The sequence below is a fragment of the Pteropus vampyrus genome, unplaced genomic scaffold (genome assembly GCF_000151845.1).
Source record: "Pteropus vampyrus isolate Shadow unplaced genomic scaffold, Pvam_2.0 Scaffold271, whole genome shotgun sequence".
Lineage (NCBI taxonomy): Eukaryota > Metazoa > Chordata > Mammalia > Chiroptera > Pteropodidae > Pteropus > Pteropus vampyrus.
Genome location: NW_011889052.1, coordinates 1,759,793 through 1,783,676, shown reverse-complemented (window position 1 = coordinate 1,783,676; position 23,884 = coordinate 1,759,793). Strand labels below are relative to the sequence as shown.

The window sequence follows — 23,884 nt, the reverse complement described above, 5'->3', positions numbered from 1 at the left end:
GCCTTAACTACTCAATCACGAATATCGTCCCGAAGTTCTCAACACTACAGTAAGTAGTATGTCAAAACTGCATCTCTGGGCAGCTTCTAGGACTCGGAGGCAAACAGAACGCACACTCCAAGGACAGGGGAGGGAGTGAGGAGTCTCCGACTGCCTGGGTGCAGCTCGCCAGTCAACCGGCCAACACACCCCCTTGATGACCTCCTCCAACACAGGGGCCGTGGGGCCTGCAATGACTCCTTGACATCGCGGGGCTGGACACAGAAAGGAGTGCCCGACAACACTTGGTACAGCCGGTAGGGCGGGAGGAAGTGGCCGCTCCTTCCTCGGCGTCCACCTCCTCTTCCGGCCCCCTCCCACCTCCCCAGCGCACCGGGGGTAGAGGGCGGGACGTGGGGGCGGGCCGGCGCTCAAGGCCCCGGCGCCAGGTGGGGCTTGGGCGCGCGCACGTGCGTACGTGCGTGCTTGCGTGCGTGGGCGCGGCCCACAGCACGCTGTGCGCGAGGCGGATGTCCGGGCCGGCTGGGCAGGGGCTACGGACGAGATGGCGGAAGGCGGAGGCTGCCGTGAGCGACCGGATGCGGAGACCCAGAAATCCGAGCTCGGGGCCTTGATGAGGACCACGCTTCAACGAGGGGCGCAGTGGTGAGCGCCGGTCCCTCCTCTCCGCCACGCAGGGTCGGGGGCCAGGGCTCTGGCCCTCAGGCCAAGCCCCTCATTTTCGTCTTGGGTAGGGGCCGGCCGGGGGCAATGATAGTGACCCTAAGAAGAGTAGCCGGACCCGCGCCCCTCGGGGGAGGGAGCCTGAGCTCGCTTCTGGGAAAGCGTGGGCGGGGCTGTAAGTCGTCCCAGCCCATTCGGAGCCCCAGTGGGCGGACCTGACGGAGGAAAGGGCTGCAGGATGGGGAACAGGGGAGTGCTCCCGGGCACCTTCAGGATGAGGACATCCCTTTTCCATCGAGGACTCGCTCTGTGACCTTGAGTGAAGGCGTCCACACTTCACAAACTCCAGTTTCTTATGTGAAAAACGTGGTAGCAATATTTGACACTCACCCTCCTCCCCCAGTGGGTTGAGGCGAAGATCAGTAGATACTTTGTAACTTGTAAACTGCAGAACAGATGTCAAGGTCAGAAGCTGAACGAATGTTTGAGAGCCCCAGATTATTTTGGTAAAAATGTAAAAATGTAAAATGTAATAGTGGCAAATGTAAAATATAATTGTGGCAGCAGTGTTACAGAGCTTAGATAGAAAGATGAAAAATCCCGCAGTAAGTCTGAGACAAGAGTTTTCTTAATAAATTGTTCAGAAGGGACGTTACTTCCACTAGTAAAGAGATTCCTGGGTGGTATATTGTGTTGGAATAGAAAACGGGCTTGGCTTTGCATTTGATATGATTGAGGTCCTTCTTTAAGAAACTATAGTGGTATTGATAATGCCACTTACAGTGACAGGGGAATTGAGCAGGGAGGAGAGACATTGAGGTTAAGAGATACATTGATCAGGGAAGAGAGACATTGAGATTAGAAAGAATTCACATGCAGCTTTGCAGTGTTCTTGAGCTAGCTGTGAAAGACAGGGCACTCAGTTACTTTTATCCTGCGTAGAATGCTCAGCAGAAACAGGAAGCTTGAGAAACTAAAATCACACAGTGTTTGGAAGGTATTGTTCAGGGGATATGGAGAGAAAAGAGCATTTTAGAAATTTGTATTTATGAATCCTTGTAGCCTCTGGAAAGGTGCCCGATCTCCTCTGAGGTTTGTTGGTTGTAAAATTTGAAGGACTCACTAATGTAAGTCTTGTGCTTTGTTCCCCCCACAGAGGTTTTCCCTCCTCTATCTTAATTGTAAACCTGCATAGTGATACTTTTACAATATAACCAGATCAACTTGCATTTTGACGAGATAATTGTACCTATACACTATTATGCGTGTATATGTATGTATATGTATACACACATATCTATACCTATGTACACACACTTTTTTTGATGCCTTGTTTGGTTCTTAAAGGAATACTGAACTGTGTGATGTTATTATCCCATTTTCAGAAAGATTAGTTTAATGCTGTTCATGTAAAGCAAAGCAGTGTAACCAAATTGTCCACGTGGATAAGGACTTCTATAAAGATCATTATGAAATTAGTCATAATGATCTTTATAGACTTGGTCGTTAGCAAACAAGATTTTAGCCATAGAAAGACTTCCTTTAAATTAACATTTTGAAGCTAATTGTTTCCTTCCTTTAACTTATTCATTCTCTCACCAATCATTTCACTTACTGGATATTTTCAGAAGTATCCATTGGCTCTCTGTGCCATGTGGGGCCTGGCCCTGCTTGTTTTGAGAGTGTGTTTTGAAGTGGGGATTGCTTGTCCCCCGAGTGGAAAGACCATTAAAAAAATCAAGAGAGCTGCTGCAAAATCTTACAACCTCAGCTTTTCTGGTACAGTAAATTTTTGTCTGTCTCTAGGTATCTTATTGACAGCCGGTGGTTCAAACAGTGGAAGAAGTATGTGGGCTTCGACAGCTGGGATATGTACAATGTGGGTGAACACAACCTGTTTCCCGGCCCAATAGATAACTCTGGACTCTTTTCAGGTACAGTATCCTCTGCTTTTCCAACTTATATGTCCACCAGGCAATAGTCTGAGATTGTATTTATATGTAACATTATGACCTTGACTTTCCTCCTATGAGGGGATAGAAATAAGTGTCCTTGATTTATGTCTATAGTGGAAGTCTTTGCAGACCCTCAGGGAGACGTTAAGTTGCTTTTTTCCAAGAAGAACATGCTTCTAACATTTTAAATTTCTTTCTCTTTCTCTCTCCCTTTTTTTTTTTTTTGCAAATTAGTTCTGCTAGAGATTTTACATTAGCATATGGAATAGAAATAAATAGAATATTTTGAAATTCATTTGGGATCTGAAATTTGGGATCCAGAATTTTCTGTTACCTTTGCAGAACACATTGTAGATCTCTTGATATTCATCAAGCATTTCTTTGATGGCTATGCTTGTCATGAAGTAGTGTGAAGAGAGGTGGAAGGTCAGTAGAGTTATGATGACAATCAGCTCTCAATGGAAGAAGTGATTGAAAAGTGATATATGACGCACCTGAGCTTAGCTTCCACCTGTAGATGCACAGAGATGACAGCCAGTCTTTCGTAGTATTTGTTCTCCTTGGCTTTTACTCCCTTGCAAGCGGGACAGAGGTGATCTGTCTTTTGCGTCCTAAATCAGGGTAGCAGGAAGGCAGACAATACATGAGGCTTGATCTAACCTAAGACTAACTTGGATGTTTTTAAAAATGAGCAGTGCTTCATCTCAGACCTAGTTTTAGGGGAGTCAGAATGACATAATAGTGTCATATGCTTTGTTTCCTGGAGTAGGTCAGATGGTGGCATTATACCATGAAGTTGCCCTCAAGGGATAATTGCAAAATGTTTGCACTTTGTTCTCTCTCTCTCAAAGGAGCAATCTTAAGGCTTCTTATGGTAATAGTGATGAGAATCTTAGAGCTGGAGGGGCCCTTGGAAGTCATGTTGCATGACCTTCAGCTAAGGGCAAGCAAACCTTCTGTAGTCCCCCAATTTGATGTACATGGCCTTGGCCATGTCACATGGCGTGAAACATTTGCTATGTGCTTTGGAAGTGAGAAGTACATTCCGTTCAAACCCTGGAACATTGACAGTGCAGGAATGACCTATCTCTGGCGAATGAGGGTCACCCTCTTAGTTCTAGGTGCTCAGTCACTTGCCAGTCTCCCTCTGGCTGCTTTCCACCTAGGTCATGGGAGTGGCCTGGAAGGGGCTCTTGGAAGTGTGGAAAGTTGGGGTAGAGTATATCCTTGCTGGTGTTTCATTTCCACTCTAGCCCCTCCTGGGCTTCGGATGGAATCCCTCTGCTTAGACCAAGCTGCATTTTCATTTTTCTTCTTTATTTGCCTCCCCATTGAAGAAATTTGTGGAGGCTCTATCCTCATTTCAACACCCCCGTGTGATTTTTAGCATGTTGCCCTTGGACTAATCCAATTTTAAATGAAAATTGTGAACTGCATTGAAAATTCCATTTATGTCGCCTGCACCTGCACTGTAGTGTCAGAAGAATGATGTGTTTAGGAAAATTGTCGCTGAGCCTCAGAGGGGAAAGAGCTCTGGAAAACTGACATACATGGGGTTGATGATGCAGAAAGCTTGCTTTTCCCCTTTAACTGTCTTCTGGCTGCTGTTTGGCACAGTAGGGTGGCCATATCCGCTTAGTGCTCAGTGTGAGAAGTGAAGAAGGTGTGTCTCCCCAAGGAAGACATGAAGTGAATAACTTACGAGTTTTTGATTTGTAAATCACAGAAAAGTTTGGAGTTTAGGTATCAATTTTTGAGGGGAAGTTCTTGGCACTCCTGGACCATCCTTCTGTTGCTGCACGGAAAAAGTGTGGTCTGTCAGTATTAACATTCATGCCACAGCTGCTGTGGAAAGTGGTCGGCTCATTACTGAGGACAACCCATCCCCCCCTTTTAAAAATTGTAATAAAATACACATAACAAAATTTATCATCTTAACCATTTTTAAGTGTACTGTTTAATAGTATTAAGTATATTCTCATTGGTGTACAATCTCTAGACTTCTTCATCTTTCAAAACCAAAACTCTATACCCATTAAACAATAACTACCTATCTCCACTCCCCCCAGCCCCTAGCGACCACTATTCTACTTTTTTCTGAATCTGACTAATCACTTTAGCTATTTCATTTAAGTGGAATCATACAGAATTTGTGTTTCTGTGGCTTATTTAATTTAGCATAATGCCATCAAGGTTCATCCATGCCGTAGCATGTGGCAGAATTTCCTTTCTTTTAAAGACTGAATAGTATTCCACTGTGTATATATACCATATCTTACCATTCATCTTTCTCTTTTACCTTGGTATTCCTGTTCTCCAAGGCTATTTAATTTCTTTACTTTTTCCTTGGAAATGAAAATGGCAGAGGTAGATCAGATCTCGAACGAAGGACAGAAGACCCGATGGCGTGGGGTGATTGGAAGTCCTTGTCACCTTATGAATGAATGCTGCTTATGGTTTTTGTTTTTGGCATCCTCTGCCTTGAGTTACAGATGAGTTGCACCACCATGATACTTTCTGCTTTTCCAGTTTCATGGCTTCATTCGTCTGCAGGAGAATAGTGGCTTCCGCTTCTGCAGGAGTGGGCGTTGATGGGCACAGGCTTAGCCGAGAGGCTCCCTTGGCGGGAGGTGATCAGTCTTCCCTTGGTCCAGCCCCTTGGTCCTCCACTGAGGGAGTATGTTTCAGACCATAGATGTCCACTTCTGACTCCCAGTCCTGTGGTGGGTGTAGGATGGACACTCAGCATGTTAAAGAAGTTCTCCCTCCACATGGGGGCATCCAGCTGGGTTTTGACTTAGAGTGTTGAAAACGAAGTAAGCTAAATGACTCTTGGTAAAATAAACTGAACTTCAGTGACTTGTTTGTTTGCTTTCTTTGCCTTTCGGGGGAAGATGATATCTGACTTTAATGCAGTTTTAGTATGTAGAATATTATGTTAAGTATTCATGATTAGCAATTTTGATTGTGGAATCTCTGAGCACTTTGAAAATGTAAATTAAGAGTTTTTCTCTTTTATCCTTCTTCCTCCAATTATAGAAGAAATACAAGTTCCTCATAAAATATTCAGGAAGCGTGGCTAAAGACCAAGAGTAATCGGGTCTGCTCTGTGTTATGGCTGGTGACAGAATTTTGTAATTTTGTATTCTTATAAATACTTTCCTGGTTTCTGAAAAACTCATAAGAATCATGTAAAACAAACATTTTTTGGGGAGAAGAGCAGTGACTTATGTGCTGTTTTCCTCTTTCAGATCCTGAGAGTCAGACCTTGAAAGAACATTTAATTGATGAGTTGGACTATGTGTTGGTCCCAACTGAGGCCTGGAATAAGTTGCTAAACTGGTATGGCTGCGTAGAAGGCCAGCAGCCCATCGTCAGAAAAGTAAGTACAAGAATCATCACACCTGCTGGTCAGCGTCTGCAACTGCTCCCTTGGGGACACTGACTGGTGCTGGGTTCTGGGGTACTGGACGTACCTAAGTGGTGGAATGGAGTCATTTGAGGCCTTGTTTCTGGTTCTTTAGAGTGCATTGTGGTTGTGAATTGTGGTGAGTGAGGCTGTTCACTCAGGATGTTACAGTGAGTGACCTTCAAACATCAGGGCGGCTCACTGGCTTGGGATGTGTCCAGCAATGCCATGAGAGCACTTTCTGGAAGGCTCTATGAGAGAAAGTTCACTTGGGGTCATGTGGACATACAGTAATGTACCGCTTCTTATTTATCTTACAACCTTGATGATAAGAGTCTTTTGCCACAGTATTGATTATCTCAAAAAGCAAGTGTGTACCCAAGGCAGAATAGCCTCTTGAGGGAAGGCAGGCCCTGGGACAGAAACTCAGGTTGTTAACCCCTCTGGTAGGTAGGACTCATGAGAAGACTACCACCCTGACTCCCACAGTTGTGCATTGTCCTGCCAGAGGGGCGGTCACAGGAGCTGCATGGCTGCTGATGGGTGGGCAGTGGGCCCACTTCTCTTTCTGCCTGGTGTGTCATTCCCTTTCTTAGCAATGTAGGAAAGAGCTGCAGTCCTGAGGCCATGCTTCTGAGAGTCACCATTCAGGGCCAGAACTGCTGCCTTTTTTTTCAGTTCGAAATCTGGGACCAAGAGAGGGGTTAGGGATCAAAAGTTTAGGGGCATGCCAGCTTCCTGCAGACGGCCCCTCATGCCCACAGTGATGTCATGTGGTGAATGTGCCACCCAGGGCTCTAGCTGTATTCTCAGTCCTCGAATTCAGCAGACTCCCAGAATGGGAGGGAGGCATCACGATCCCCACTAAGAGGGGGACAGTGGCTTCCCTGTTACGTGGCGGCATTGCTAGCTTTGGTTCCATCATGGTGCTCTTGGTTGGTCCGCGTGAGTGGAAAATGATTTTGAAACCCCTAGGACGGATGCCGGTGGCCTTACAAATCTGTGCTTTTGATCCCCTGATCATTTAAGGAAACTGATTATCATGTGGTTTCTGCATTTTTGACACCGATGAACTATGGTGCTTCCAAGATGGCCCGGTGTGTCCACTGCACCTTCACCCACGCCTCTTGTTCACAGGTGGTGGAACATGGCCTGTTTGTCAAGCACTGCAAGGTGGAGGTATATTTGCTAGAACTGAAGCTCTGTGAGAACAGTGACCCCACCAATGTGCTCAGTTGCCATTTCAGCAAGGCAGACACCATCGGTGAGTAGCTGGGCTGCATTCCAGGTGTCTAGTCAAGAGAATGCAGAGCATGTGGCTGATGGGAGGCCAGCTGGGGTACCCTCCTCAGACTTGTCAGATAATCTCAGGTCACGGTTACCAGTCTCGACCTGGGTGCCTGGTCCCCAGGGCATTCATGTGGAGAGCTAGCCTGGGAATTGTGTTCTGTAGAACACCAGGCATGGTCCTTACTTGTGTGACATGGTAATAAAGACGAAGAAATGCAGATTCAGAGAGCCTACAGTCACCGCTTTAAAAAAATCTCAGTAAAAAAAAAAAAAAAAAAATCAGGAAGTGGCAGAGCTGGTATTTGAAACCAGATCTGTCTTAACTCCGAAAATAAGTTTTCTCACTTTTCCATGTTGCTTCTGTGCTAAAAATGGGACCCACATCATCAAAGAAGGAGAAGCGTAGGGAAGGTTTCTGGGATATGAGTGCAAGAGGATGCCCGTGGAAGGTGTTGGGCCTTAGCAGTCACCAAGGGGGTGAAGTCAGAACTTCTGATCCAAAGCACCCTGTGACCATCTGAAAGGAAGGAGGGCGAGTGTGAGCTCGCCGGGGCCGTCTGTAGCCCGCCTTCTGGAGAAAGCCCTGAGTGATGTTCCTCCCCACTCCCAGCAACCATCGAGAAGGAGATGCGGAAGCTGTTCAACATCCCTGCGGAGCGTGAGACACGGCTGTGGAACAAATACATGAGCAACACCTACGAGCAGCTGAGCAAGCTAGACAACACTGTCCAGGATGCCGGGCTGTACCAGGGCCAGGTAGGAGGGCCCAAGCCCCGCCCCACAGGCAGCTCTGCCCGGGCCGTGTGGCCGGACGCCTTCTGGTTCTGAGCGTGCCAGAAGTGAGGTGGTCTGCGCATTCCTCACATGGTTTTCCTTTTCACTCAGGTGCTAGTAATTGAGCCCCAGAATGAAGACGGCACATGGCCGAGGCAGACCCTGCAGTCAAAGTAAGTGATCTTTTCCCACCTGTGGCTGGACGCACAGGTGTAAGAGACACTTTCCTAAGGCAGTTACTTGTGCTAAGAGAAATTTTTCTTAATCAGATGAAAAGACATTTGATCTCATATCCACATTCTGCAATCCTAGTTGAAGGCCCTGGCCTCTGGAAAGCAGCATGCTTGGCCCTGTGTGAGGGAGAGCTGTCAGGGTGTGTGAACTAGGCTGCGAGCCTCTCCTTGTTGAGAACAAGGGGAGGAGGAGAAAGGGCCGGGCTCTGGGAGGGTGGCTCCTCCGCCAAGACTGGCTTTGTTTCTGTCAAGGGCTTTTATTTTCTCCACCTATAGGTAGAGGTTTTGATGGAAAAGAAGCAGCTCAGGCACAGGGGCTTGTATGACTTAAAGGCAGTAGTTTGATCCCACTCCACTCTTTCCTGGTGGCCTGTTCTTCCTTGTTGCCCTGGTCGCTTGCTGGGGGAATTACTCTGCTACCAAAATGAGACCCCAGGCACCTGTCTCAGGTGTTCATGTGCGGTGTGGAATTGTGCATGTCCTGAGAAGGGAACAGAGAGAAGCGATGGCTTTTTCTTATGATAGAAGATGGAGAAATAGTGTCTGTGTTATATAGTTATGGGGACAGTGTTGGTCTTTGCTCTCTTCCTTCAGTCAGGCCTTGGACAATGACATTTCATAGTGATGAGCTCCTTTGAGAACCACAAAAGCTACAAGCTCTCTCTTGCAAAACATGCAAGAAGATAGAACATTTTGCCAGCAGTCTCAAAGGTTTTACAGATAGACACCTTGAAGCTCCAGTTAAGGAAACTCCAGTTACTAGTTCCTGAAAAGATGACACAGTGGCTATGGTAGGCTTACTGTCCCCCACCAGATGTCCATGTCCAGTGACTGTGTTAGGTTCCATTGCAGAAGGGACTTTGCAGCTCTGATTAAGGGTCTGGAGGTGGGAGGTCATCCTGGGTTATCTGAGCGGGCCTGTTGTGATCACAAGGGTCCTTGTAAATGAAAGAGGGAGGAAACATATAGTGTTTTAATATTAACAGTAATGGAAAAAAAATTTTTTTAAAGAGAGAAACAGGAGAGTCAGAGAAGGAGCTGAGAGGATGGAAGCAGAGTCAGAGTGATGAAATGTTAGACTCCACTGCCATGAGCCAGGGACCATGGGCGGCCTCTAGAAGTCCCCGGAGCCCCCACCAAGGAGCATAGCTCTGCCCACACCTTGATCTTAGCTCAGTGAGAGTCATTTCACACTTCTGACTTTCAAAATTGTAAGATAACTAATTTATGTTGTTTTAAGCCATTGAGTTTTGTGGTGATTTGTGACAGCAACAACAAGAAACAGATCACACTAACCCAGGCTGCTAATTCCCTTTTTGGAACTAAATGTGCCATAGAACTGAGAGAAAATAACAAAAACTGTAAGAACCTCTGGAGAGACAGAAGGTGGATTCCAGTGTGTGAGAGAGTTGACAGCTTGGAGCAGCAGAGACTGGTGTCCTGGCCTAGGGAGGCTGTTGTAGTTGTGTCCTATTTCTTCCCAGCTTTTCTTCTCCCCTTCCCTTCCACACCTTGAGGCCTAAGAGAACCTAGAGAAGGGAGAGAGCTTTTGAAAAAGAGCAGTGCCTCACTGAGATTCCTTGAAGGTTAGAGTCTCCCAGTAAAGTGTGTCCAATGGCAGATGAGCCAGTGGAGTTCCCAGGGCACATTTCCCTCCCCATCTCCCCAGTAGTGCCAGAGACTGTTCCAGATGCTGAGGATACAGCAGTAAACAAAGTCTCTGCCCTCAAGGTGCAGAAAGTAGATAAATAAGAACAACACACATGTCCAGTGGCTTATAAGTACTGTGAAGTCGGGGAAGAAAATCAGCAAGTGCTAGACTTTGGAAAGGGGCAGATTTAAGCAGGATGATGGGGAGGTCCCACTGAGGCGCCATTTGAACGAGGTCATGCAGGAAGCGAGGGAATCAGCAGTGAGCGTGGTTATTAATGAGAATAACATTGTAAGGCATAGGTGACTGCAGCTGCAGAAGTTCTGAGGCAGAAGCAGGCCTGGTTGAAGACCAGCCCGAGTTTTTTGTGGCTGGAGCTAGGAGGGATGACAGGAAGGATGGGGGACGAGGCCTGAGAGGTAACGGTGTAGAAGGCCTTGTTATCCTTGTGAGACACTGAATTCCAGCTTTGCCTCTGGGTGAGGTAGGAAGCTTGTTGGAGGTGGGTCAGGGAGTGGAAGAGTAATGTGATCTTACCTGATGAGCTCACAGGGAGCCATAACTAGAGGCTGATAAGTATTGTCGGAATCAAGGAAAGTGACAAATTGATAGCTCGTGCTGGTTGGAGCAGAGTTCATGTTTCCAACCATATAAGAGGGTAGAATAAGCATAATAAATACCCTTAAGAGAAGGAGGAAATGCGTACATGAAACAGGAACAAGGCGACATACTTGGGAACAAAATTCAGGAGATAGGTTGAGTGGCAGAATGGATGTATCTGAAGACTGAACAAGTCGAAAGGTCAGGTTGAAGAATTCTAGAAGGTATTCTGAAGGGATAAGGAGATGGAAGATAATGGAAGAAAAGTGTTATGGAGGATGGGAGTAGAAATCTCAGTATCCTGTAATAGGATTCTCAGGCAGAGAGGAAGTGCCAGGGGCAGGAGGAAGAAAATACCAGAAGTAATGACCACGAGGTTTTCACAAATCATAAAAAATGAAAGCTCTTCAGTTTAAAGAATGCCAAACATGACAGATAAAAGCAAGCCCATTAGACACATTAGAGTGAAATTTAACAGCAAAAATGCAGATAAAATTCTAACTCTTTTTGAAAGAAAAAGTCACAATGGAATAAGAAGCAGATTAATATCAAACTCCTCAACAGCAATAATGGATACTTTTTCAGTGTCAAATAAAATAACTTTAAAACTAGAATTTAGAGTTTTCTAAACTGGAGCTTCAAGGTGTCTGTAAAACCCTAAACTATTACTTAAATGTAAAGATAAAATAGTCTTTTTCCTCTCGCATAAATGACCTTAGAAGGTTTTCCAGACAGAGCTCCTTTTTGAAAACCTCTTGGAAGAAGTACTGTTAAAGAGTGGGGACCCTTGTGACCTCATAAGGTGGGAGGGAGAGTACGCAACTGGTGAAGTGTTCTTTGGACCAGAACAGCCAGGACTTTCTGACTTCGGAGTAAGCAAAGATTCCTTATATAAGACATAGCACTGCAAACCATAAAGGAGGAAACATATAGAATGGGTGACTTAAATTAAGAACTTTGTTCTTCAAAAAGTAAAAAGGGAAACCACAGAGTGAGGAGATATTTGCAACACTTATATCTGACAGATTGCTTATCTCCAGAATTTCAAAGAAATGCCTCTAAGTCAGTGAGAAAAAGTCAGACGACTCAATTAGACAAATGGGTAAAAAAAAAACTTTTAACAGTCACTTTACAAAAGCGGATACCCAGATGTCTAGCAAGCATACGGAGAGGTGCCCAACCTCAGCAGGCATCCAGAATGGCAAATTAAAACCACAATACAGCTCTTCTACACACCCACCAGAATGGCTAAATGAGAGAGAGACGGACAGTACAAGTATTGAGGTGTGAAGCAACCCAGATCGTCGGACCCTGCTGATGGGGCATAAAAATTGGTATAATGATTATATTTTTGGTAACAAGTACTAAAGAGTTATGTGCACATGCTACAACTTGGTGATTCACTCCTGGACATACAACCAACAGGCATACATCCCACGTTCACTCAAAGATATGTTCGAAGACGTGACATTCACAACAGTGAACTGCTTGTCAGAGTTACAAAGTGGACTAACTCAAATGTCCGCCAGAAACAGAGTGCAGAGAGAAATTGTGTATGTGCACTGTGGATTCTGTGGCCACAGCAACACCGAGTCTCATAAACAATGTTGACTGAGAGAAGCTAGACGTAAAACGTGGCATACTCTGTAGGCAAAACTCATCTGTGGGGCTCAGGGTCATGATAGTGATTAGTTTTGGTAGGAATTGTGACTGAAGGGAGCATGAGGAGACACCTGAGGGCGGGCGGGACTGTCCTGTTTCTTGGTCCTAGTACTTGTTAGATGTATCACTAAGTAAAAATTTTTTGGTTTTTGTACTCTCATGACTTATGTATTTCTCTATGTAAACACTTCAGTAAAAAGTTTAGTAGTAAAAACAGGAAAAGGTTAAGAAAGCAACCTATAGCAATGACAATCCAGAAGTAAATTCTGGGCAATTATAACATGGAAGACCAGGCGACACGAGCCAGAAAAGAGCAGAGAGAGATGAAAATGTCCCGAACTGCTTCTCTTGAGGGAAATGTAGATAGTTTTTTGTTTGTTTGTTTTGTTTTGTTTTTACGCCTGCAGCACTTGGTCTTCCTAGGTGGTCGGTCTCCCATCCATGTACTAACCAGGCTTGACCCTGCTTAGCTTCCGAGATCAGACAAGATCAGGCGTGTTCAGGGTGGCATGGCTGTAGACGAAATGTAGATGGTTTTAAGTTTAAATAATCGATGGGGAAAATAAAAATAGTTACGGATTCTAACAAGTTAATGGAGTAACTACCAGAAATATAAAAATGGCATTTATATCTTTGAGATACACTGTATTGTCAGGAAAGGTGTGGTGGCAGTTAAGAAAGACCTGAGAATCGGTATGTTGAGCAAGACTGATGCTTATATCTTTCTAAAAAGAATTTCTGAGGTGGGCAGTCCAGTGCTGGTATTCTTAGAAACCTAGCTACTCTGTCATGTTGCTCTCCTGTGTGTGGCTTCTATTCAGAGGTGGTTACCTAAGGGTCCGGGATGACTGCTGGAGCTGAAGCGGTTACACCTGCATTCAGGTAGCTAGGAGGAGGAGGGAGGAAGAAGGACATACGCCTTTCAAGAATTTTTCTCAGAAATCACACATAAAACCTCCCTTTACATCTCTTTGCCAATTATATGCCCATACCTGGCTTCAAGGGAGGCTGGGAAATGCCTTTTAGCAGGGCAAAAAGTGTCCAGCTAAAAATCAGGGTTCATAAACTGAGAAGAAGGGGCAGAATAGCTATTGGGAGGTAGAAGGAAAAAAAACCACTGCTTTCTTCTCTACCAATACTTCTGACCAGCATATGTGTGGGGGTTTTCCCCCATGCTGACCAATTCTCTGACACCAGCCAAGTGTTCTAAAATTTGTTAAAGCCAGATGCTATCTACCTGGGGATCGCATCAGATCCCACAGGTTGGGGGCCCACAAGACTGCCTGTACTTTAGATGCCAGTCCCAGGTTGTTACCTGTGCTTCTAACCACCAACCATAAATCGGAGGTTCCCCTGACTCCTTCCTCCAGCTTGATGATTTGCTAGGTCACAGAACTCAGGAAACCGGTTTATTTACTAGATTACCAGTTTATTATGAAAGGATATAACTCAGGAATAGGGAGATGGAAGAGATGCACAGGCAAGGTGTAGGGAACGGGGTGGGGGCTTCCATGCCCCCTCTAGCAGCTCTGTCCTTTAGTACCTGCCTGTGTTCAACCCAGAAGCTCTCCAAAATCCCAAACTTCAGGGATTTTTATAGAGATTTCAGTAAGTAGGTATGCTTTATTAAAGCATTTGGCCATTGGTGACAGAACCCGGTCTCCATCCAGCCTCACCCTCTCCAGAGGTGGGGGCGGTAAGGCTGAAAGGTCCTACCCTTTAATCACATGGTTGGTTCCCCTGGCAAACAGCTCCCCTAGTCTTTTGTACTTTCCAAAAGTATTAACATAAACCAGAGTGTGGTTGAAAGGGGCTTGTTATGAGTGAGTTACAGAAGACTCTTTCCACTTTTATCACTTTGGACCTGTTTCAGGAACCAAGGACAATAGACCAAATATACCAAAAGATGCTCCCATCACTCTTACCACTTAGCAAATTATAAGGGTTTTAGGAGCTGTGTCCCCAGGAGCCTTGGACAAGACCAAAATACATATTTCTTATTATAAATCACAGTACTATAGGAGGCAACTGGGAAACTGTGACACCTAAAAAAGGAAATTCAAAGAAAGGCAAGAAAGAAAAAAAGAACTGAGAAATATGGTAATTAGAAAACATGAAATAAGGAGGCTGAATTAAGTCAGCTATAACAGTAATTAGAATAACTGTAGATGGGTTAAATTCACTAATCAAAAGACATGACTCTCAGGTTAAAAATAACATATCCAGCCACATTCAGTAATATTTTGGCTATCAAAGAGGACACGGAGAGGTTAAAATTGAGGGAATGGGAAAGCCCATCAAGTGAATATGTCATCCAGGGAAAGTCACTGATTGGCTTAATCCTTTTTCTTTTTTTTTTTAAACCCACCTATAGTCAGTTTGACATGTATTCTGGCAGGAGAACAGCATACTGAAATTGTTTGCATTCAACTCTTGTATTCACTGGTGAGGGGCACCTCATGAATTCTGAGCATTTTCACATAGTTTTCTCTTCCTTGTGGGGTGCTCCAACCTTTGTGTCAGTGCTTCCAAGGTTTTCTGCCGACCTGGCGTCATGTCTCTCACTGACTCTAACTCCCTCTCACTTTACTGGCACGAAGTCTGTAGGGCCCGATTAGCTCTGTACCTCGGTCCCCTTTGAAGGCTGCTTTCTAATAGCTGGAAGCGGCCACTGCTCCTGAAGTGCAGGTGGGCGTGCATGCAGGTGAGAGTTACCAGTGTTGGGCAGGTCATGGTTTAAGGCAGTAATGAAGCCAGATGCTGTGCTCTGGATTCTTGAGGTCAGTCTTCAGGGCTGGGCTCATCCTCAGAGCCACGTTCAGCCTGGAGAATGTGCGGAGCAAGCAGAGTGCAGTGGAGCAAGGTGCGCAGGCCCGGCTGTGTCACAGGGCCCCAGGCGTGGGTGCAGGGCATGGTCGAATTATAATCTTGAACAGCCTGACGTGCCTAGCACAGGACAGATCTCAGCAGAAAGGTGCTGGGAGAGCAGAGGCTTGACCAGAGTGTCTTTTAGCAGCAGAGGGATTCTTTAATGGGGGTGCAGCCTCCATTTTCAGAGTGTGTGGAATGAGACTCAGTCACAGTTGAGAGTGAGGTCTCGCCTCACCTAATATGTGTACTTCAGAGTCAGGTGTTCTCCGCCGATGCCTATTTCCCAGCCTGCAGTGCCTCCAGGATGTGCTCTGAAGCTGCCTGATGTCAAGTGACATATGTTTCCTAGATACAAGTCACTTTTCTGCACAGAGGTCTTGCTTTTGATTTGTCTTTTAAGGGTAGAGTTAAAGAAAAATTGTATTATGTAAATTTTTGAGCATATAAAAAATATTCTGTATACTCATCACTGGGTTTCTTTTTGACAATTTACTCTGAAAAGTACTGGAAGTATTTTCTAGAACATTTTAAACAAATGTCAAATAAAGTTTTTCTTCGATTTGTTTTATTTCAACCAGAGATATTATCTAAGAAATTGACAGGTCTTGGATATGTATAATGGCTTATATAGATTTTTGCCCTTTTAAGTTCGAGGAAAAAGAATAAGTTACCAGTGAACAGTTACTAAAATGGGGAGTGTTAGACCAGACACCTTGAAGTTCTATATGTTATAGAGTTTGAACTTCACTATCTCGTGGTACCTGTTTCCATACCTGAGGTAACAGTCTGACATATCAGACCAGCCTTGGGTAGCGACTTTCCTCCTGACATAGGAGGCTGCAGATACCTGGGCCACATTGGGCAGGCCTCACATGTGTGCTTGGGTCACCCGTGTGGTGGGAGACAGTGCCCTTGGCTCTGACAGGTCTCACTTAATGAGCTGCCTGGGTTCTTGGACTCTTGCAGCATGAGGCTCTGAAGCCGATGGTCCTCAGGACTGGAGAGAGGACACTTCTGGTGGGGGAGGTGTGAGGCTGCAGGGCCCCGCTTTCTCCCCCTTGCTGTGACCTCCGAGTGTGGAGCAGAACTCAGTTCATTCAGGCCTGGAACGTTTCCTGACATCTGCTCACTGCTGGTATGGGTACAGGCAGGACCACTGCTCATCTCTGCTGTCACGTTTCTCTTTCTTCTCACGGGAACCCTGGTTGACATCAGATCCCATGAGGTTGGGCACTGTGCCGTGACAGCATGTCTTAATCATTTTCCATATCCTAAAAATAACTCCAAATCTAGAAGGAAAATCACAGTTGTATGTATTGGAAATAGGGCAGAACAATTTACTTTCCTTCTATTTATACAAATTTTAGTAGAAAATGGATAAAATTGATATCAGTTTAAGATTTGGGCAATACTCCTTGAATTAATCTGAAACTAGGAGTAAATGTAGAATAAGATGCTGTGAAAAATATTGAAACATGAGTTTGAAACAGAGGCTACTCACATTTGGTAAATTTGAGAAAAACGCAGTTCCCCCTTGTACAGTGAAACCAACTTGTCATTTTTTTTGTTCTAGTGTACTTACAGCCAGCTGTTTAATCCGGGTCAAGTATTTTGGGGAAAGACATCTCTTATTGCCATTTTTCTATGACTTTTCACTGGTGCCTCTTAAAATTCAGGGGAGCTTATGATTTATAAATCAAACCGAATGCCCTGAAGGTCAACTGTGGTTTATTCTACTGAAAGATTCAGTATAGGACCATGCAGACAAATGAGACAGGAAGACCAATTAAATTTTGACTTTGACTTAAGTAAAACTTATCTTGAACGTAGCATGAAAATAGGCTTTTTGCAATTTACTTTAACTGAATATGGAGAACATTTATTTCTCGAGAAGAGACCTAAGGCATTAAATAGGGCTTGCTTTTCGCAAAAAGTCAGTAGCCTTGTTTCTGCTTCTCTCTCCCAGATCAAGCACTGCGCCTAGCAGAAATTTTACTACCTCTCCAAAATCATCAGCAAGTCCCTATTCCTCAGTGTCTGCCTCTCCCATTGCAAATGGTGATAGCACTAACACCTCTGGGATGCACAGTTCCGGTGTCAGCAGGGGGTAAGAGCAGGCCTTTCACTTTGCTTCCCTTCCCTCTGAGTCCTTGCCCAGGCCGTTCCTGGAGAGCTTCTCTGGTGCTGCACTAAGCATAGTGGGGTTAGGGTCCCGCGGGAACATGCTGCATGTGGTCTCTCACTCCGTTTCCCACCCACAGTGAAGTGTGCCTCTTAGTCCTGACTTGTGTTTGCTTGTCTTCCTACGAGCTGGTGCTTCCCACTGCCTAAGTCACTGATGGTCGTGGGGGTCACTGCATTTGTCTGTGAAGGCAGGGGTTGGCCTTACGGCAGAGTAGTTAGGGGGGGATGATTCTCATTGCGGGAGAGCCCTGCCTGTCCCCTCTGGATGGCCGTGATCCTTTCTCCAAGCGGTTCAGGAGCACCTGCCGCACAGCACAGACAGGGCGGAGGCGGAGGGCAAGGTGAGAGAGGTGTGCATGGAAGCCCTGGCACAGCCAAGACTGCGTGTGGCCTGGTGGTGGCGACTGGTGCAAGCTCTTGATCTTGGTAACCACAGTGTTCTTCCCTGAAGTCCCCTGGCAGTTGGCCTTCTGGAGGAACAAAATTAGCATTTGCCATAGCATGATAGTGGAGAGTTCAAACAACATTTCTCCCCTTAAGGATGTGCTTACCACCTGCTATCATATCAAATCGGGCAGGGACGGGGGGTGGCGGGGGTTGGCGGTGGCTGGAGGGCTGGAGAGGGTTGTAGAGAGAACTTGTATCATGGGGCTATTGCCAGATGAGAGTTCTAGAGGCCCTGGGTAGCCCCTAAAAGCATCCTGAGGGCATGTGTGTAGCACTCGCTTTTATTGGTGATGTGGGTTGTGTTTTCCAGTGGATCTGGCTTCTCTGCTTCGTATAATTGTCAGGAGTCCCCATCGTCTCACATACAGCCTGGGGTCTGTGGACTTGGAAACCTGGGGAACACCTGCTTCATGAACTCTGCTTTGCAGGTAAATGGGAGAGCCGCCATCCCAATAACACTGTGTCTTCACAGTACTTGGGGCTCGGGTAAGGGTGGCCAGCTGAGGCGTGGGGAGGACCATCTCCTACGGGTCCCTATCTGCCCTTTGTTAGTACTGCAAGGGTCCCTGCCAGCACACCTCCCACTGGTTAGTACAGAATGGCTTCATCAGAGTGTGCATTCCCAAAATGCCTTAATCACTCCTAGGTTTGGCTTTGTAGTAAAGATAGTTTGAATTTTGTTGACCATTGGAGAAATATCTCCCCAGAAAGTACTGGAGTATTGACCTGGTTCGTCTCTGATTGGACGAGAACTCACAGTAGCTGGTGCCAGGCTATGTGACAGTACTGTGATGGACGTGAGCTGGAGTTCGGGTCCAACTACAAAGTTAGGAGGCTGTAGTCTCCAAGACTGTCTTCACTTCTGGCGCCAATTGCAAGTTTGGGGGTCCCGAAGATCACCCTCAGTTTTGATAATTTGCTGGAGGGACTCATAGACTCACTGAAAACTATTATACTCACAGTTATGGTTTATTAAGAGAAAAGATACAGGTTATAATTAGCCAAGGGAGGAAGTAAATAGAGCAGGGTCCAGGAGGGCTCCCAGTACACAGCTTCCGTGGTCCTCTCCCTGTGCATTCAGGGTGCATTACTTACCTGGCATCGATGTGTAACAGGCATGGAGTGTTGCCAACTGTGGACACTCACCTGAGCTTTGGTGTACAGAATTTTTATTAGAGCTTTATTACATGGCATAATTGATTGATTGCCCAGGTGGCTAAATGCAATCTCCAGGTAGATTGATACCATGTGACCTAAAGCCCTACCCTTAGTTATATCGCTGGCCTTTCTGGAATGGTTAGTCCTCACCCAAAGATTATACAGTGTAGCCAGCCCCCACCCTAAATGACAGTTTTAGACTCTCCAGTCTGACTAAAGGGCCCCAGGCAGTCAGAGATGCCTCTATCAGGGATAACATTCCAAGAGTCAACAGAGTACTTTACAGAAACCAAGGGCAAAAGCCAGACCTTCCCTTTGGATAAGGCCAGATTTTTTGCTATACATGGTCACTCAGTAGTAAGCAAAGCAGACATGGTTTTTGTCCTCACAAGACGTATGGTCTAACTTTGAAGTTTGTTGTAATATAAGGGAAAAGATAAAAAGATTAGTTAAAAGGTTAGGTAACTCTTGGCATTGGAAATTATTTTTCTTCACTGTGGGGAGGTGGGAACATGCCTAGTACTAAAGAAAAGAGATGAGATTTGACTTTTCATCGGGAGGTTTTCTCAACTCTTTGTACCCTCAATGTTTTCTCATGAAACAGTGAAATGTCCCAATTCCAACAAAAAAATTATCTTAAAATCATCACATTGATTAGAAAATTATTGTGTGTCAGGCACTTGGGGTACACAGCTTTTACCCTCAGGTAGCTTGTTTCAGAGACAGTTCTTAGCCAGCGAGTGTGACCACCTCCAAGACCATGTCCCTGGGAGCTTAGTTGCAAGGTGGGCCACCAGCTTGGGCTTCTGAGAGGCCGTGCCTTCCTGTGTGAGCCTTTCAGAGAATCTGCTGAGCACTTCATTGTGTCGGCATTGACCCTCACTGGCCTTTTAGAACTTGGTTTATGTTGTATCTGTGTGCTTTCCAGAAGGGGTGTGAGCTCCGATCGTGTTCTCTTTCAGTGCTTGAGCAACACCGCGCCGTTGACTGACTACTTTCTCAAAGATGAGTACGAGGCTGAAATCAACAGAGACAACCCTCTGGGGATGAAAGGGGAGATTGCGGAGGCCTATGCGGAGCTCATCAAGCAGATGTGGTCTGGAAGGGATGCCCATGTGGCACCTCGCATGTTCAAAGTAGGTTGATATGTCTACTTTTTCCTGTTTTGGGGAGAGTGGTTCCGTGTCGCATTGAGGCATTCCTTTACTTGCATTTTGGGATTAAGATAGGATCTGAGACTAAAATCACCTAAAAAGAAGGACAGTCAGTCCTTCTTTTCTGTTGTTGAGCCATTGAACCCACACTCGTCTTAAGTGACCTCAGCCCCCATCTCTGAGCTGCGGACACTTGAGAGGTCCTTTGTATAAGCTGCTCACTCAGAATGCTCTATTCTGTGGTACCAGTTTTTAAGTGGTCAGCAGCCTAAGCCAGACCATAAAAATTCAATTTAACTTCCAGTTGTCTTCTGAAGGGTTCTCTCCCAGGTTCTCTGAGCCTGGAACCTCTATCCTCTGTGGTTTGAGTTGTGCCCCCTCAGTCGGGAATTGGGTCGACATTCTTAGGAAGATTAGAGAGGAGCTGGGCAAACCACGGGGGACATTGGAGCGGCTCGGCCTTTCCATTACAGTAAATGGTTTTTCTTGCTGTGGGGCAAGTGCCTTGCCTCATAATTTGAAATCTGAGAAATCCTATTTAGCCTGCACCACTAGGTTCAAGGAGCCTTCATGAAGCACGTGGTAGGTAAAGATATGCATGTTTTTGATTCAAAGAGGAAAAAAGAATAGCACCTTATTAGCTCAGTGAGAAAATTGAAATCTTAGATGGTTTATTAAAATTGAAAACTAATTCTTTTCATCCCCATGGCCACATTAATTCCTGGGTAATATATGTAAGTTACTATTCACATATTAAGTCATAAAGAGACTAGAACTGGGTAAAAAAATTTGGCTGAGGCTAATGTACATAAACATTTGGCAGCACTGTTAGGGGGCTTAGGAGTGGTGTAGCGCTTCCTCGGTGATGAACAGGTTCTTTGTACCGTCTGGCACAGTAGCCACTGATCACTCGAAATGTGGTTAGTGTGAACAAGGAACTGAAATTTTAAATGTATTAATTTTACTTAACTTAAATCTAAATAGCCAAGTGTAATTAGTGGCTCTGGTATTGGATGGCACAGGTGTAGAGCGGTAGCTCTGCAACCTCGGGACGCATCCGGATCTCCAGGAGGGCTTGTTGAAACGCGGACTGTTGGACCCATCCCCAGAGCTCCGATTTTGCAGGTCTGGGGGTGGGGGCGAGAACGTGCATTTATAACACGCTCCCAGGTGATGCTGATGCCACTAGTTGGGGCACATACTCTGAGAATCGCTGGCATAAATCAATACAAGGCAGACAGGGCAGGTAACATTTGCAAAGTTCTTACAGAGACTGGACCAAAGGAGGAAGCTGGACAGCAGTCGTGTCAGTACCTAGGAGATGTGGCTGCTCATGGTGCCACCCTTCACTCTTCTGTTAGGCTTATGGCCTAGGTTCCAGGCCTGTGCTTATCCTGGTTTTCTGATCTGAGCCCTCTCTCTGGTGAGAACTGCCATTTTCTTTCAGGCCCTCGAGGAATTAATCAGGCTACTCAGCCAGATGGTGTGTTCTCCCTTACTGTCCCAGCTGACTCTGCAGAGCTATTTTTGATGACAGTGTCCCATCTGACCTCACTGATTCTTACACTTTCCGATGTGGTTGCTTTTATTGTAGACCCAAGTGGGACGATTTGCCCCTCAGTTTTCTGGCTACCAGCAGCAAGACTCTCAGGAGCTGTTAGCCTTTCTTCTAGACGGGTTGCATGAAGATCTGAACCGAGTAAAGAAGAAGCCCTACCTGGAGCTGAAGGATGCCAGCGGGCGGCCAGATGCGGTACGCTATGAAGGTTTCTGGACAGTAGTATTCCAAAGACATTGCCTCCTAGGGAGAGTTGCAGAGATTTTTTTTTTAAGTAAAAAAAAAAGTTGCCCCTTGCTGTTGTTGATGTGGCCCTGGGTTCTGATAGAGAAATGCATTCCAGGTCAGAAAGGGCTAACTTCAGTGACTCCTAATGTTCCCTCTTTGCTTCATCAAGTTGGAGTCAGTTTCTCTGGTGTAATTTCATTGGTGAACCCAGAAACTGGGGCACTCTGAAGACCATTCAGTGACTGTATATGGGCTCTTGAGATAATTGATGCTGTCATTAAATCCATCTATTATTTATGAAAATAGTTTGTTATTAATATTATTAGGGCACTTATACCTTTTACCTTGATTTTCTGGTCTATGAAAAGGGGATTTAGTATATAAATTACACTATCACAGTGGGATGATTGATATGAATACTTAAAAGTCGTATTTACATCTTAAAGGAAAAACCATTAGCTGAACTATATTGATATAAATTAAAATCTCACTGAAGGAACTTTGGAGCATGGAAAACCCTATAGGTGGCAGTCCTTGCCTTGGTCATGTCTATGTACCCACAGTGCTCTTAGGTACATCACTTTTCCATCAAAAGACAGACAGATACCTTGCTTCTTTAGATCCTGTGTCCATAAGCTGTTAAGCTGGCATGTGATGTGAGTATGTATGGTGCACTAAGCAGTCCTAGCGCTGCATGGCCTGGACCAAGTTCTTGGCTGCACAGACTGCCTCATGGTCCATCTCTGATTTTGCCGTCAGTCATTCTGGATGCAGGGGTAAAGGACGGAGGGGTGTGGAGAATGTCTTATTTATCTTGTCGTTTTTCTTCCAGGTGGTTGCAAAGGAAGCCTGGGAGAATCATCGGTTGAGGAATGACTCTGTGATTGTGGATACATTCCACGGCCTCTTCAAATCTACTTTGGTTTGTCCAGAATGTGCTAAGGTTTCTGTGACTTTTGACCCATTTTGCTATCTAACTCTCCCACTGCCCTTGAAGAAAGATCGTGTTATGGAGGTCTTCTTGGTTCCTGCTGATCCTCGCTGCAGACCCACTCAGGTAAGAGACTTGTTACCTTGTGGTACCTCTCGTTGTGAGTGGCCTCCAGACCCAGAGTGGTGTTGCTTCCATCTGCTGCACCGGATGCTCTGTCAGCTGCCTGCAAAACCCCTTGGCACTCGCCTAAGTGCGTGCCCTTGGCCTCCATCAGATGTTTGCGTGAAACCTGTATCATTGAAGGCCTATCGTGACGGTCCTCTGGGCGCCTCTCTGTCAGTTTTTGCCCCTTGCTCCATTCATTCGACTAAAGTAGCCTGGTTGATGTTCTAAGTACTCCTTGAATCTGAATGTTTTGCAATCAGAAGCTGGATACTTTCCTTGGTCAGGTTCATGCCTAAGTCAGCTAGGCGAGCTTGGCCAGAACAAAAGGCCAGATGAGTGGTGTGACCAGCAGGTCTAAGTGTCTAGCCCTGCCGATGGCTCACTGCATGACTGTACTGCACAGTCTCCTTGCCTTAGTTTCTTCTTCTCTAAAGAAAGATGGCATGTGGGACCTGTTGATTTATATGCTTTTAACCATTCTTTAAAGAGTGTGGTTAATAAAATACAACAGTGTTTAAAATGGAAAGAGTTGGCCCAGCGCCTGTGCTACTGCCTAAATAGAGAGGCAGGTGTGGTGCAGAAGACGCACCTCTGCGCTGTGCTGGCCACTCACCTGGGACCTGACCTCACTCACTGTACACTGCTTCTAGGGGGACACCTCTGCCCTCCGAGATGCCTGCTCTTCCCGGCTCATCTCGTCACCCCTCCCCTCTCTCCTTTGCAGTACCGCGTGATCGTGCCACTGATGGGGGCCATGTCTGACCTGTGCGAGGCTCTCTCCAGGCTGTCTGGCATTGCTGCAGAAAACGTAAGGCGGGGTGGTCAGTGGCGTTCAGCCAGTTGGGGTCGATTCATAGTCCTTTGGAGTTTATTTTTAACATTGTCGCCACTTTGGGGGCATAGTTCTTAACTGGCCAGCACAAATGTGATTATCTCTGGATGCCTCAG

The 23,884-nt window shown here is 45.7% G+C and overlaps 1 protein-coding gene across 2 annotated transcripts; it reads left to right on the top strand.

The window, feature by feature from the left end:
* The first annotated feature begins 453 nt into the window (after positions 1 to 453).
* Positions 454 to 23,878, top strand: LOC105302421 (ubiquitin carboxyl-terminal hydrolase 4). 2 transcript variants are annotated; one of them, XM_023520596.1, is made up of 12 exons: positions 454 to 645; positions 2,470 to 2,597; positions 5,870 to 6,000; positions 7,165 to 7,291; positions 7,928 to 8,073; positions 8,203 to 8,264; positions 17,075 to 17,215; positions 18,050 to 18,167; positions 19,860 to 20,033; positions 21,646 to 21,804; positions 22,670 to 22,894; positions 23,661 to 23,878. In XM_023520596.1, the coding sequence occupies exons 1-12, from the start codon at positions 545 to 547 to the stop codon at positions 23,844 to 23,846; spliced, it is 1,698 nt and encodes a 565-aa protein (XP_023376364.1). In that variant the 5' UTR covers positions 454 to 544; the 3' UTR covers positions 23,847 to 23,878. The 2 variants fall into 2 exon arrangements, with proteins under 2 accessions (XP_023376364.1, XP_023376365.1); XM_023520597.1 differs by lacking the exon at positions 17,075 to 17,215 and having other exon boundaries at positions 472 to 645.
* The last annotated feature ends 6 nt before the right edge of the window (positions 23,879 to 23,884 follow it).